This window comes from Hyaena hyaena, unplaced genomic scaffold (genome assembly GCF_003009895.1).
Source record: "Hyaena hyaena isolate Hyena2069 unplaced genomic scaffold, ASM300989v1 scaffold_32, whole genome shotgun sequence".
NCBI classification, from domain to species: Eukaryota; Metazoa; Chordata; class Mammalia; order Carnivora; family Hyaenidae; genus Hyaena; species Hyaena hyaena.
In genome coordinates this window covers 3,006,837-3,021,185 of record NW_024080663.1, presented here as the reverse complement: position 1 = coordinate 3,021,185, position 14,349 = coordinate 3,006,837, and the positions used below count along the sequence as shown (strand labels likewise).

Sequence of the window (14,349 nt, the reverse complement as noted above, 5' to 3'; positions counted from 1 at the left end):
TGCAAAATCTCAGTTTAGGAATAAAAAAAATCTCTTAGTAATAAATTGGCACTACAATCATCAGTGTGCCAAATTTAATTCACAGATAAATAAAAAGAAACCTTGAAAGCTGGGCAGAAGCCTACTATACGTGTGGGTTTTGGTGCCACTCTGTGCTAGTTAAGGAACAAGCCCTTACAATTTATTTCAGGGGTCTCAATGCCTTTCTAGTCAAGATGTTCTTCCAGCTGTCTCCTCCAGTTCATGCTTAACTGGTGCCTGCTCTCTCTGGAAAGAGAGATACTGGCTGCTGATATCAGCTGACCTACATCTCTTCTCCACAACCCCCAGGACAATTTCTTTTTCAGAAAAGCTAGCCCTTGCTTAGAAGCTGCAGCAGTGGGTTGAATTATCCGATCCCTGTCATTAAAGGTGGCAGCCACGCACTTGAGAATGATGTGGGAAAACTCCAGTGAGAGTGATAATTAAACTTGGAAAATGAATGGTCACCTTCTTTCATTCAGCTCATTGGGTTTGGCATCAGAGTAATTCCAAAACAGTGGGGGATATTCTAGTCTCAGCATGGTAATATCTAGGTGCAACACATTATTTCTATGGGTTCAAATGGGAATGCCATTTTGATTGTATTTAAAATGTTATCTTTGATATAGAGAATAAAAATGTTAGAAATTAGTTCTAAGAATATAGAAAAAGTATGATGAGTATAAAGAATTAGAAACAATAAAAGCACGCATTGTTATCCCAGAAGAAAAAAATATTATAAGAGGAGAAAACTGTTTCTAGAGAAATTCTGAAGACAACATTTAAAGGTGCTTCCTCTTTCCATGTGACTGTGGAATCACAAAGCAAGAGTTTCATCTCAGCTCTCTGTTCTACTTACTGTCATTTCTTGGAGGCCAGTATATAATGTCTCACTCCTGCCCAAAAGAGGGTAGACCTTGAGACAAGCCAATCATGGGAATTCTCTTCCAAGAAAAGGGAATTTTTTCAGATACAGTGGCTTATCTAAAAACAATAGAAGCAATATCTGGGGAAATAGTATTTCATACTCTCTTATGTTGCATTAAAAAGTAATACTGACATTTTAAAGGCCTGAAATGATTGCACTAAGTGCACTACAGAACACTATAATTAGACAGGGGCACAGATGATAAAAGCAAGTTTCAAGTTCAAATTCTGGCTTCACCATGTAGAATAGTCCCCCTTTATCCAGGAGGGATAAATTCCAAGACCCCCAGTGGATACCTGAAACCATGGGTAGCACCAAACCCTCTATATACCATGGTTTTTCCTATATATACATACCTCTGACAAAGTTTAGTTTATAAATTAGCCACAATAAAAAATTAGCAACAATAGCTAATAATAGAACAGTTATAACATACTGTAATAAAAGTTATGTGAATATGGCCTTTCTTTCCCTCAAAATACCACATTGTACTATATTCACTCTTCTCATGATGATGTGAAATGATAAAATGCCTATGTGATGAGATGAAGTGAGGTGAATAACATAAGTCCTATCACATAGCTTTAAGCAATACTGACCTTCCAACAACACATCAGAAGAAGGATCATATGCTTTTGGATGGGTTGACGCCTGGTAACTAAAACCATGGAAACTGAAACTGTAGGTACAGGGGAACCAAGGGATAGCTGTGCAACCCTGGGCATGCTACGTTACTCCTTTGTTTCCTACCAGTTGCCTCTCTGTGAACTGGGGAAAGCAATAGTACCTATCTTATAAAATTTTTAAAAGATTGAGTGTTAAAATACATAAGGGATTTATAACAGTACCAAGCACAGTTTAATATTATAAGAGCTCACACTTACTAGTTTTGTTATTATTTTACTGTTGTTCAGTATCTAGTACAATACTTAAAACCCACAGAGAGTGTTTAAAAATATATTAATAATTTTTCTTACAGTTAAACTACTTTTTGCCCTTGTCTCTCTGAGAAAAGCTTCGCACAAGATTTTGGCCCTTTAAAAAACAAATAGCTCAACATAATTGTTTCCTAGAGTTAATTGCATAATGTGAACATAGAGATTATTTTCAGAATCAATTTCAGAACGTGAAAAATTCCTAAAGAATAGAACTTATAGATATCATATGGGTCTTGATACTTGAGGTTTGACTTGAGGAAGATTAATTTATTGTATGTATGCATATTTTGTTTCAAGCTAAGAAAACTTTGAAACAATTAGAATACTCTAAAACAACAACAACAACAACAACTTAATGGGTGAGGCAATAGAATGAAATAGAAAGTCCCTTTGTAAGATTTTTGAATTTAACCGTTTGTGGGAAAATTTCTACAAATTCCATTAGATTTTTATCTATCTATCATTAGAACACTCAAAGCATTCCAATTTGTCTTTGGATCTTTTCTACAACACAAAGATGTTGCTCAAACCTCATCCTCTGTTCATCACCAGCTCTGAGACAGAAAATGATGGGGTTGGGGAGCAGGAAATGGTGAATGCATATGTGTATCAGAATGAGGGAAGGGGAAAAGAGTGAATGAATTAAGGACAACTCTAACCATCTACTGAAGAGAAAATACTATCTAAAGGTTAAAAAACTACTGGCAACATAGAAAAATCCATAAAGAAATGAAATATATGTAATCTTTGTGCACAGTATTTTTAAAGAAACGGCTTTATAAAAGATAGTGACTCATTTAGTGTAAAGGTATTAAAATTATTTGGTAAATTATTTCCCACTGAAAAAATATAAATAAACTATATAAGAAGATATTCTGCTTCTGCCTCAGGTTTATATTTAAAATGATTTATAGCCTGCAATTTCTTCCTAAGGTCATCACCTTCATAAATACTAGCCACATACAGTGAAAACCAACTCAATAAAATGAGTATTTCATTTCTCTTCCTCCTGCTTATGTAGATACTTCTTCCATCTGCATGGCACCCATTTATAACAAAGCCTCACATTGTGCGGATTTTTATGAGTTCTTGAGCTTTTCTTTCTTTTTTATCTTTCTATGCATCAGCAAAGCAACTGGCAGATTCTTTAATAAAATATATCATACACATTAATATTTATAAGCCTATGAATTGGATGTTTAAATAAACATTCACCAACTTATGCCAATTCTTTTGTTTTAGAGGTTAAATCACACTTACATTGTCTGGAAAGTCAGCTTTTAGTTCAGTGACACTTTGACACCAATATGCAGCCGTTTTTTCACTGATGAGCTCAATATTCAGGAAGGAGCTTTGTCCAGGGCCATACATGGGGCCAGAGGTAGTTCCCCGGATAATTCTAGGTGAAACATTTGTCACGATGTCCTGATAAAAGAGTAAAGATATTAGGTCTCCTTTTGACGAAGAAAAACTACAATCTTTATTTGATGCTCATTTCTATATGACAATATTTTACCAAGTCCTTTCTCACATTTTTAGAGAAGAATTTTAAAAATATGTCTTAAATTACATGTGAATATAAACTACTTCCAAACGAAAGAGTAAAATAAAGTATTTGTTAGCTGTATTTAAATTACTTCCTGTAATTGTAAGGTTCGCATCCTAAAAAAATATGTAAATTCATTTATACTGGTTTAGGGTATACATTTTTTAATCTGTTTGCAATTCAATAATAAATAAAAACCTGGTAAGTAAAATGTAAGAATATCGTTTCAGTCTAGTTAATCCAAATACCTTCAATGAGATTTTAATTCCAGTAAAAGCTAATGTTTTGTAAAGAAAAAAAAACACTATTTTTCTTAAAAAGTAATTCCAATGTAAATCAGCCAGGAAATACATATTAGTACCACTGGCTCATCAAACTTTAACACATACTCTAACAAACTAACTGGGTCAACTTACCTATAGAATTCTAACAATAAATTCACATTCAGTGAGAACTCACTTCTTCCAAGACTGAAATGAGGATATCAATAACTTCCTGATAACTATAAACAGTAAACAGTCAAATTAACTTGCTTGTTAAGTGTAATTAACAATGCACAACTGCTTCTAAAGCTGTATTAACAAATAAGAGTAACATTCTTACATTACTAAAAACTAAAAAGAAACAAAGAAGAAAAATGTTTCTTTAGCCAACTTCCAATTAAAATTAATTTTGAGTAAAGGTCATTTAGTTAAGGATTTATCAGAATTAGTCATTTAAGTACCCCTCCTCACCATCTTGTCACTTTTAGTGAGATAACATGAACCCCCATTAGTATATAGCAATTAAGGTCAATTTACATATTTTAATTAAGAACCACCCCATATAAAACAATTAGCGTAATAGGCATACTAACTGGATTTCATAACATTTGGACGTTTTTCCAACTAGATAGACAGGAAACCTTAATTAGCATTAATTAGTGCTGATCTGCATATGTTTGATAAGGCATACCCTTGCCACAAAAGATTATTTATTCCTGAATCTGCCAAATGCTACAGTTGCAGAGGATAAAAGGACTTTTCTTCACATTGCATGTTAATTTCTGGTAATTTACATTCACTTTTACATTCGAATTAGTATATTATAAAATAAATGTATGAATGTTACAATAAGCTTCCTTAAATATGTACATTTTTACTTATAGGAATCCTGCCAGTTAATGTTTTACTAATTAAGCCATTCCACTTCTATTGTAATTATGGGCAACACCACCAGCCTTACTTTGATTTGCCATTGTGAAACAGTGTTCCACAATTTTATAATGCGTAAAATGACAAGTTAAGTCACTCCAGGAAGCTCAGGTTTAATGGGTCAAATTTCTGTCTTGGCAAAGCCTTAAATGTATGCTCTCCCTCCCTACAGGTAGCCTCAGGGCAGCTTAGCCAGGTAGGTACTCACATGCTGCCATGGTCTGAGAAGACAATGCTAGGAATGTTTCCATCAAATAAGACTTATTTTCTTCTATATTTCAACTTTCAAGAGCCATACACTTTAAGCCTTGAAGTCTTTATTTCCTCTGCTCTACTCCCTAGTCTAAAAGTCTTTTACCTAGATAAATCCAATCTAGGCCACAGGTTTTGCCCTGTATAGAAAAACTTGGCCAAGGAAATGAATAGAGTCCTTACTCAGTTCACCAACTCATGTGCTCTGGCACTGAATAGTCCCACAGATGCAGGAAGACCTATTTAAAGGACCACTTTATAATTTAGTGGCATCTCTTAGTTATTCAATAAAACTGATTAATGTTAGCAGCATCCCTGTTCCTATCTATTCCTCAGATCTTAACTTAGACTTTAGTCCCTTTGCAAAACCCTTCCATGTTTCCAACATCATCAAATCTTAATAAGCTACTCTGAGTTATCTGACTGAGCAACCTAGGCACTGCCCCCCGCCCCACTGGCATTTTTAACATCCTGTACTGTGTCTACATTCTGGTTTGAACCTTCCAGTAGTATAAGGATTGGAAAAGAAACTATCTCATCTGTTAACACATGCCCAGCTTCTAGCCTGGCCTTTAGTAGGTGCTTCAATAATGTTTTTTGAAGAAGCCTAAAGCAAAACCCTAGGCACTAGAATGGGTCTTGTCCTGAGGCATGGGAACTATACAGGATTTATTGCTAGCCTTATTCTGTTGCTGAACAGACATTATATTCAAATTTCAGGTACTTGTTCTTTGCTTTAGATCTTTTCCTACTGGTCTGTTACTCTAGAATTGGGGACTTTCTTGATTTCTCTGATGCCTCAGTGACCCCTGAATACAGCTCCCTACCACCAACTACAGCTAGATGCTGGTAACATGTACTTGACACAGACTGCCCACCTCTACCCATCTCAGCCTACTGCAGAGCCTCAGTGACAGGAAGCATGCTTGAACTTCCTCACACTGTAGCTTTTAAGATCTCCCTGACTGTTGGCTTTAACTTGCTGGGTTTATCTGACCTTTAGGATCTAAATACAATGGACTTATTCAGATACAATCTGACCCTAAAGCTTTTCTGGGTCAGGTGGATGTGAATTCCTAACCAGGTCCATGGCTATCTAGATACCTTGGAGGATGACCTATTATGATCTTAACCAACTATAGTTGCTTCTTATGTCTGTGCCCTAGGCTGGACCCACATTTTCACAGTATGTTTAGGCTTTTTTTTAATTTTTAATTTTTTGAAAAAATTTTAAACATTTATTTATTTTTGAGAGACAGAGACAGAGCATGAGTGGGGAAGGGACAGAGAGAGAGGGAGACACAGAACCTGAAGCAGGCTCCAGGCTCTGAGCTGGCGGCACAGATCCTGATGCGGGACTTGAACTCATGGACCACGAGATCATGACCTGAGTCAAAGTTGAAGGCTTAACCGAGTGAGCCACCAAGGCGCCCCGAGGCTTTTTTTTTTTTTAATATCATAAAATAAAAAAGGCACAGCATAGAAGAATTGCACCCATAATGGGTAAGGAAAACCTTAATGGTCCAGTAATTCTAAGCCATATACTATTTTACAGTAAGCCCCCTAAACAATTAGGCCAACAACACAAACTGGCCAAATGGAAAATTAAACCGACAAGATTTAAATGGAAGACAGTCAGGGGCACCTGGGTAGCTTAGTAAGTTAAGTGTCCAACTTTGGTTCAGGTCATACTCTTATGATTTGTGGGTCCGAGCCCCAAATCGGGCTCTGTGTTGACAGCTCAGAGCTTGGAGCCTGCTTCAGATTCATCTCCCCCTCTCTCTGCCATCCCTTCCATGTTCTGTCTCTGACTTTCTCAAGAATAAACATTAAAAAAATTTGATAAAAAAATGGAGGATAGTCAAGCAAATGCTCCTTTCTTAAAAGCCGCACATCAGTGGTAACTTAAAACCTAAAATTGTGATGTTAGAGATTTTTCTTTTGAGTACTGTGAGTGAAATTTACTTTTAATGTTGAGGGTGTTTTATTTTTCTCTTCTGTAATCTGGTATTAAACTCTAAATATACCATGGGAGAATTATCAATGATCTCCTTAACCAAGATCAAACAGTAAGTGCAAGCAAATCAAAAGGAAATTTTATCTACTTCATCATCGGGGTTGCTAATTCCTTTATGTTGATTTAAGACAGGCAGTGTTTCTCCGAACAGGTCAGTTTTCTTTCTTTAACTCAAGCCAAGAAATAAGATTGTTAACACCCGCCAAAATAATGCTTAATGTGTAGAGCTTGTCAACTATCAGTGAGTCAACTGCTGCCATTGTAGCAATTTAAAAATTCAGGGTATTTCAGATTCAACAAAAGTGCTGAGATTCCAAGATTGTCACCCAGTGACAAATCGGTAATAGAAGATTTATTCTAGGTTTTCTTTCCCAAATTCATTCATATTTGCTACTACTTTGTAAATAAAACTTTTCTCCACTAACTTAAGACTTCTTGGAATTGTTAAATTAAGTGAAAGATGAATGAAAACTTGGATACAACCAATTATCTTTGGTTATATGATTATAGAGTTAGAGCTTCAATAATTGGGCAATAACTTACTAAAGCTTTTGACCTGGGAATACTAGAATTTGAACATGATTTCATAAGATAATATTTTGCCTTAATATTTAATAGCTAAATTATATTAGCATCGCTTAAGGGAATTAATTTAACAAACATATTCAGAATATTTAGAACAAATGAGCTCATTCTCTATAACAAAGAAGATGAATTTTACCATAGTTCTAATCTTCAGTGCATTAACAATATACCGATTTTTAAAAATTGATGTTTATAGGTAAGGAAATGTTATGTGATATCTCTGCTTTGTGTGATACTGTAACTACCATTATACAATTGAACGTTAGTGACCTCTTAACATTTGAAGTGATGCTAGTGATTTTTCAGCATTAGTAAAGAGATTTAAATGGTAAACAGGCTGATTATATTTGCTTGTTTAAGTTCATTTACTTGACCTCTCTTATCCTAAGGAAAAAAAAAATCTGTAATGTTTCCATGGTTACCAATGGGCTCAAAATAGTCATAATGGCCTCAATGAACAGAAAAAGAAACTTTGCAGAGATGGCTTGTTAAGAGGCTAGGAAAAGAAACAGGGTCCAAAAAAGTTGAATGAAAATGAAAAATAAACTTTGCTGAGTGAACCACAGCTACTATACCACAACAGATTAATTTAGAAATATGTTGAGTGACCTTGACCTCAACGGCAGCAATTTCTTACTTGACACATCCCCAAAGGCAAGGGAATCAAGATCAAAAGTGAACTATTGGGACCTCATCAAGATAAAAAGCTTCTGCACGGCAAAGGAAACAATAAAAGTAATAGGCAACTGACGGAATGGGAAAAGATAGTTGCAAATGACATATCAGATAAAGGGCTAGTATCCAAAATCAATAAGGAACTCACCAAACTCCACACTTGAAAAACAAATAATCCAGTGAAGAAACGGGCAAAGACATGAACAGACACTTCTCCAAAGAGGACATCCAGATGGCCAACAGACACATGAAATGATGCTCAGTGTCCCTCATCCTCAGGGAAATACAAATCAAAACCACACTGAGATACCACCTCATGCCAGTCAGAGTGGCTAAAATGAACAAATCAGGAGACTACAGATGCTGGCGTGGATGTGGAGAAACGGGCACCCTCCTACACTGTTGGTGGGAATGTAAACGGGTGCAGCCCCTCTGGAAAACAGTGTGGAGGTTCCTCAAAAAATTAACAATAGAACTCCCCTATGACCTAGCAATAGCACTGCTAGGAATTTACCCAAGGGATACAGGAGTGCTGACTCATAGGGGCACACATACCCCAACGTTCATAGCAGCACTCTCAACAAGAGCCAAAACATGGAAAGAGCCTAAGTGTCCATCAACAGACGAATGGATCAAGAAGATGTGGTTTATCTATACCATGGAATACTACATGGCAATGAGAAACAATGAAATCTGGCCATGTGTAGCAACATGGATGGTTCTTGAGGGTGTTATGCTGAGCGAAATAAGTCAGGCAGAGAAGGACAGATACCATATGTTTTCATGTATAGGTGGATTAGGAGGAACTTAACGGAGGACCATGGGGGAGTAGGAGGGGAAAAATAGTTGGGGAGAGGGAGGGAGGCAAACCATGAGAGACTCTTGAATGTTGAGAACAAACTGAGGGCTGATGGGGGGAGGGAGAAGGGAAGGGGGCTGATGGGCATGGAGGAGGGCACTTGTGGGGATGAGCACTGAGTGTTATATGGAAACCAACTTGACAATAAACTATTTAAGAAAAAAATAAAATAAAATAAGAAAAGAAATATGTTGAGTGAAAAAAGCAAGCTGTGGAAAAATATATAGAATATGATACCTTAAACAAATAAAACAACATGACATACTGTTTACTGAAACATACTTATGTGACCTAATGTAAGTATAGGAGAATTATTAAAAGAACTCAGGGGAGTAGTTACCTCTTATAGTAGGTAGATGTTGGGGGAGAAATTGGGAATGGTGGAGCAATGATGACTTTGTAAAAGTTTTGGTGATAATAATTTTAAAGATGTTTTACTCCTGAACTGCCGAAACACATGGTAAAATGAAAATACTTTTTAATGTGCTTTGTGGTATCATAGTGCATATTGTTATAAACTATAGAGAAAGTTTCATTGGTTTACCTGAAAACCTGTAATTTAAATCTTAGGGGTAAGTCATTCCTTTCTTAATTCCCAAAATTCTGCCATAAACTGTTTTCACGTCAAAGAAATTTTTTTTAATTAATTAGTTTTAAAAGCTAGAAGTTTATAGGGGCGCCTGGGCGGCTTAGTCGGTGAGGCGTCCGACTTTCGCTTAGGTCATGATCTCGCGGTTCGTGGGTTCGAGCCCCGTGTCGGGCTCTGTGCTGACTGCCAGTTCAGAGCCTGGAGCCTATTTCAGAGTCTGTGTCTCCCTTTCTCTCTGACCCTCCCCTGCTCACGCTGTCTCTCTCTCTCCTAGAAATAAATAAAAATATATTAAAAAAAAAAGCTAGAAGTTTATAAATTAAATGCACTGCATGACAAATTGTCTTCTTAAATATGTGACTTTTTGTGTGAGTGGACTTTATATATACATTATTCCATAATGGAGGAGATTCACTTTGCAAATAAATCTAACAACAAATATCCTGTTACATAATATGATTCTATCATTATAAATCTGGCATACTGCTACCTTGGGAATAGCAAAAAGTAAAATAAAATTCAACAGTGGCCCAGTTTCTAGTGCAACTCCACTCTTATGAAAGAAGTACCTAACATTTTATTTTCTTCATGAACTAAGTATATTAATATTTGATTGCTCCTGAAAATAAATGTTATAATAGAATAATCTGTACTTGGTTGTTTTGGAGGGGTGGAATGGGTAGGATGAAAATTTGTTCTTAATACATCAATTCTCCGTCTTCGTGTCTTACATAAAGATAGCACTCAAAAACCTGAAATTGTGACAAAATTTACCCATTTGTCATCAGGAAATTTAAATCTGTCTGCCCACATGGAAAGCACAGTGAACAAGAATAACAATGTTAGCTACAGATACAAGATAAATTATCAGAGAATTTGTCCACTGCTGCCCAGCTCTAGTGAGCATTAGAGATGAAACTAGAATTCAGGTGCATTTGGGTGATATGAATAATATTAGTGACCGCTTAACATTTGATGCAGGTAATACTAATTAGCACTAATTTTAGTTGCAAGAGAAACAAATCAATTTAAATAAGTTAAATTTTTTTTAAAAAGTGGGGATGTGTCATTTACTTTAAGGAGAAGGAAAAAATCCCATAACAGGAAGGAAGGAAACGCATTTTGAAATGTTTCTCTGTCTTTTCTCTCTGCATTTATTTGCATAGATCTTCATCCTTCCCTTTCTGTAGAGGACTTCCTCTGTTACAGTTCATATGATAGAAAAATAGGCTCCTGACAGGTTCCAAGTTGTGCGGAGTAGGTACAGTCATATTCAAATCTTGTCATCTCTCAGGTCCAGGATTCATATGTATGGCCATATAAATAAAAATGGAGCAATTTGAGAGCCAAGCAAGTAGTTTTAACGGAGTCTTAAAGACTACTACATAGTAGTCTTCTTGGAAGGTTCACCTTAGAAGGCTTGGAAGAAAATATCATATGGACACTGATAAAGTATAGTTATTAATTAGGAAGTTGAATGTAAAATGGACAAAATTATTATCATGTAATGAAATGAAACTTTTCACAGTCTTTAATAAATTGTAACAACCCATTTCCTATTCCTGTGGCCCCAAACCTTACAAGATCAAAGTTTTAAGAACTCTTTAAAATTCTCTCATGTCAGTCAACACAGACAGCCTGGGGTATACTTAATCTCAGTCTTATAGCTGGACTGAGTTGACACAATGGACAGCCATTACTAACAGGTAAGAGAGTAGAAGTAAAAGGAAAAACAAACAACACAGTGTGTTCTAGAATGAACAGGGAAACAATCAACATGGAGGCTAAAGGAGGGGAACAAGGAATAGAACCTGAATATACTGAATGTCTACTTTATGTTGGGGGAAGGAATTTTAGTCACTCTCTAGTGCTCATTTTGGATCAAATACCCCCGACCTCTTAGATAGCGTCAAACACATAGAGGATTTGGTATCTCACACTAAATAAAAATGGAGATTAATTTTTTGAATTTTATTCATGTCATACTAGTAAAATATTCAATCACAGACTTGTGTAGCCTTTTGTCTTTCCTTTTGCCCTTTTTCAAAGAGCTTATAACTTTGTAAACAGGACACCAAAAAGTAATTTGTTTTGCTCTTTGACTTTCTAACCTGTCAAACTGGCTTCCCTACATGCTTCGCTATATGACAGAGAATTGTAGGATTTTAAGTGAAATATTAAAGCACATATCCAATGTGATATTTGATAAATACATATTTATTCATTCATCAACATCAGCTTCAGAAACAGTCAAAACAGAAGAGTTCAAGCACCTGACCTTAACTAGTACATGGGCTGAAGTTGAGAAAGCAACAGGAAATGAGGATGGGATATTATAGAGTTGGGTCAGATTAGAGAGTCCTGAATGACTGTTTTAAGGAGTTCAAACTTTTTTCTGCAGGCTTTGAGAATCCATTGTGTTCTGTCTCCTATTCAAGTTATTAATACCAATAGCTCACAGCAGCTGTGCATTCACAGAGATAAGTTTTACAAGGAACAGATGAAGAGCTTTTTCAGAGCTGATATCAGATGGATTAGAACGTGATTAATCAACAGACAGACTGATTAAATTATTGGGTTCACTGTTCAGATAAGAGGTTTTGGATACACTCTGCCAAACTGTAATTAACTTAGAAATTTCTGCTGGCCTGCTTATAAGATGATCATGTGATATGCTTTGAAGAAATCTTTTAAGGCCCAGAACAGCAGCTGTGAAGGTGTAAGCCTGAGTCAGTTTTAATAATTATTAATCATCTCCAAGTATTAAAGCAGAATTTTCATTGAAAATGATAAATATTTTTAAAAGAAACTTTACTTTTTATAAAACTTGTGTAAATCCTCTGGTTTCACAGTAGAAGCCACTGTAAATGAAATGGCTGTCATTTAAGGAAGGAAGCATCTAAAGAATTAGACAGGAGTTTTCCATTTCTGCAGTAAGGTTAACAAGATATTGAGAGGAAACTCTTATGGTATAGCACATTTTAAAATACTGGACAGGGAAATTTAAAAAAAAAAAGATGCACAACTGAACTTGTGTCAAAATAAAAACTTTCAAGGATGAAAAATGACAACAAAGCAGAAATTCCAAAGGACAAACCACGTGCAGGATCTCTGCTCTCAGGGTTTCTGCTGGTCCCTGATGGCCTACAGCCTGATTTCTAATGGCTTAGACACACCTTAGAGAAAGAAAACGTTAGGGCTTAACCATAAGAAAGGATAAACAAAAAGCAATGCTCTCAATTTGTGAACTAGAAAACAACCAGAGGGCAATGGTGGTGTAAATGTCCATTTTAGCCTTAATTATGGATGAAAAAGAAAATAAATCTCCCTTCGGATTCCAAACTTGTGTGGGTTACAAAACTTCAAGTTGAAAATTTGGTTTAAAGGTGACCCCTGGTCATGGTGTCTACAAATAACTAGGAAATGCAGTCTCCAACTTTGTCTAGAGGGATTTTTATACCAGGTATCAAAAAAATTTCCATAAATAAATTTCCATGGAAAGTAAACTCGTAACAGAATAATTCTGCTAAACAAATGAGAAAAAAAATATTGGAAGTGAGAGTCAAGGGGAGAAAAAGCTACAAAATTCTCCACAAGGGAATACAGATACTGAGATGATCAGATTTAGAACAAAAATGTTTATTATGTTTGAAAAATAAAAGAGGAAATAAGGAACTCAAAACTTAGCATGGAAATTTAAAATATAAGCAAAAGAGATATCTAGAAATTTATATATATATAAATTTATATATACATATTACAAATTTATATATATTACAAGTTTATATAGATATATATATTAAAAATTAGGAAAACAGAAGTTTAAGAGTTTGGGGGTAAATGAGATTAGACATAGCTGAAGAGAATTAGTCAAGTTGATGTATGTGGGAAGACTACCTGAAAGGCAGCACAGACAAATGGGATGCAAAACATGTTATGGAGGTTGAGAGGCATAGAAAATGAGTAAGAATGAAAGGAGAAGTCTAAGTGGGGCTCCCAAGAAGATAATGAGGAGTCTTGAGAGAGGCACAGTTCAACAGATATTGTTAAAGATAAATACAATCAATGAGGGACACCAGTCTTCAAATTCAGAGACAACAACAAACTCAAGGAAAGTTTTTATTTATGTTTTAACTGTCAGCGTGTAGTAAATAAAACACCAAAGACAAAGAGAAGATTTAAAAAGAAGCCACAGAGAAAAGAAGACTCCCTACAAAGGAAAAGCAGATTGACAGTGAACTTCCTGGCAGTGGAAGTCAGAAGAGAGTAAAATATGTTCTATAAAGAAGGAATGTTAACTGAGAATTGCATAACTTCAAACTTATAACTCAAGAAGAAGGGTGAAATAGTGACTTTTTTAACAAAAGAAGCAATGGGTAAATGGTATACAGCAGAAAAAATGAATGAGCTAATGCTAATTAGGCTGGGACAGGTGTGAAAAAATACTGAACGATAACAAGAATAAAGCAAGTTGCACAAAAACATACATTGCATGATCGTAATAATGCAACAGAGAAACAGGCAAAACTAAATAGCATACTGTTCAGACATACATATATAGTAAAACATATACAAAAGGAAGAAAATGATAATGATAAAAATCTAAGTCACTTCCTCTAGAGGGAAAGAGAGGGGTGTATTTGAGCAGGGGTACACAGAGTCAAAGGTACAGGAATATCTTCTGTTTCTCTTTCAGTGTGAAATGTGAAAAAAGGTATTCATTTTATTATTTCTTAAAATGCATAT

The 14,349-nt window shown here is 35.5% G+C and overlaps 1 protein-coding gene across 1 annotated transcript in view; it reads right to left on the bottom strand.

The window, feature by feature from the left end:
• DPYD (dihydropyrimidine dehydrogenase) overlaps positions 1-14,349 on the bottom strand; it is an 821,052-nt gene that overhangs the window by 330,180 nt on the left and 476,523 nt on the right. Inside the window, exon 14 of the mRNA XM_039228461.1 lies at positions 3,148-3,312. Within this exon, the coding sequence (XP_039084392.1) occupies positions 3,148-3,312 (165 nt within the window). The remainder of the gene's footprint in view (positions 1-3,147; positions 3,313-14,349) is intronic.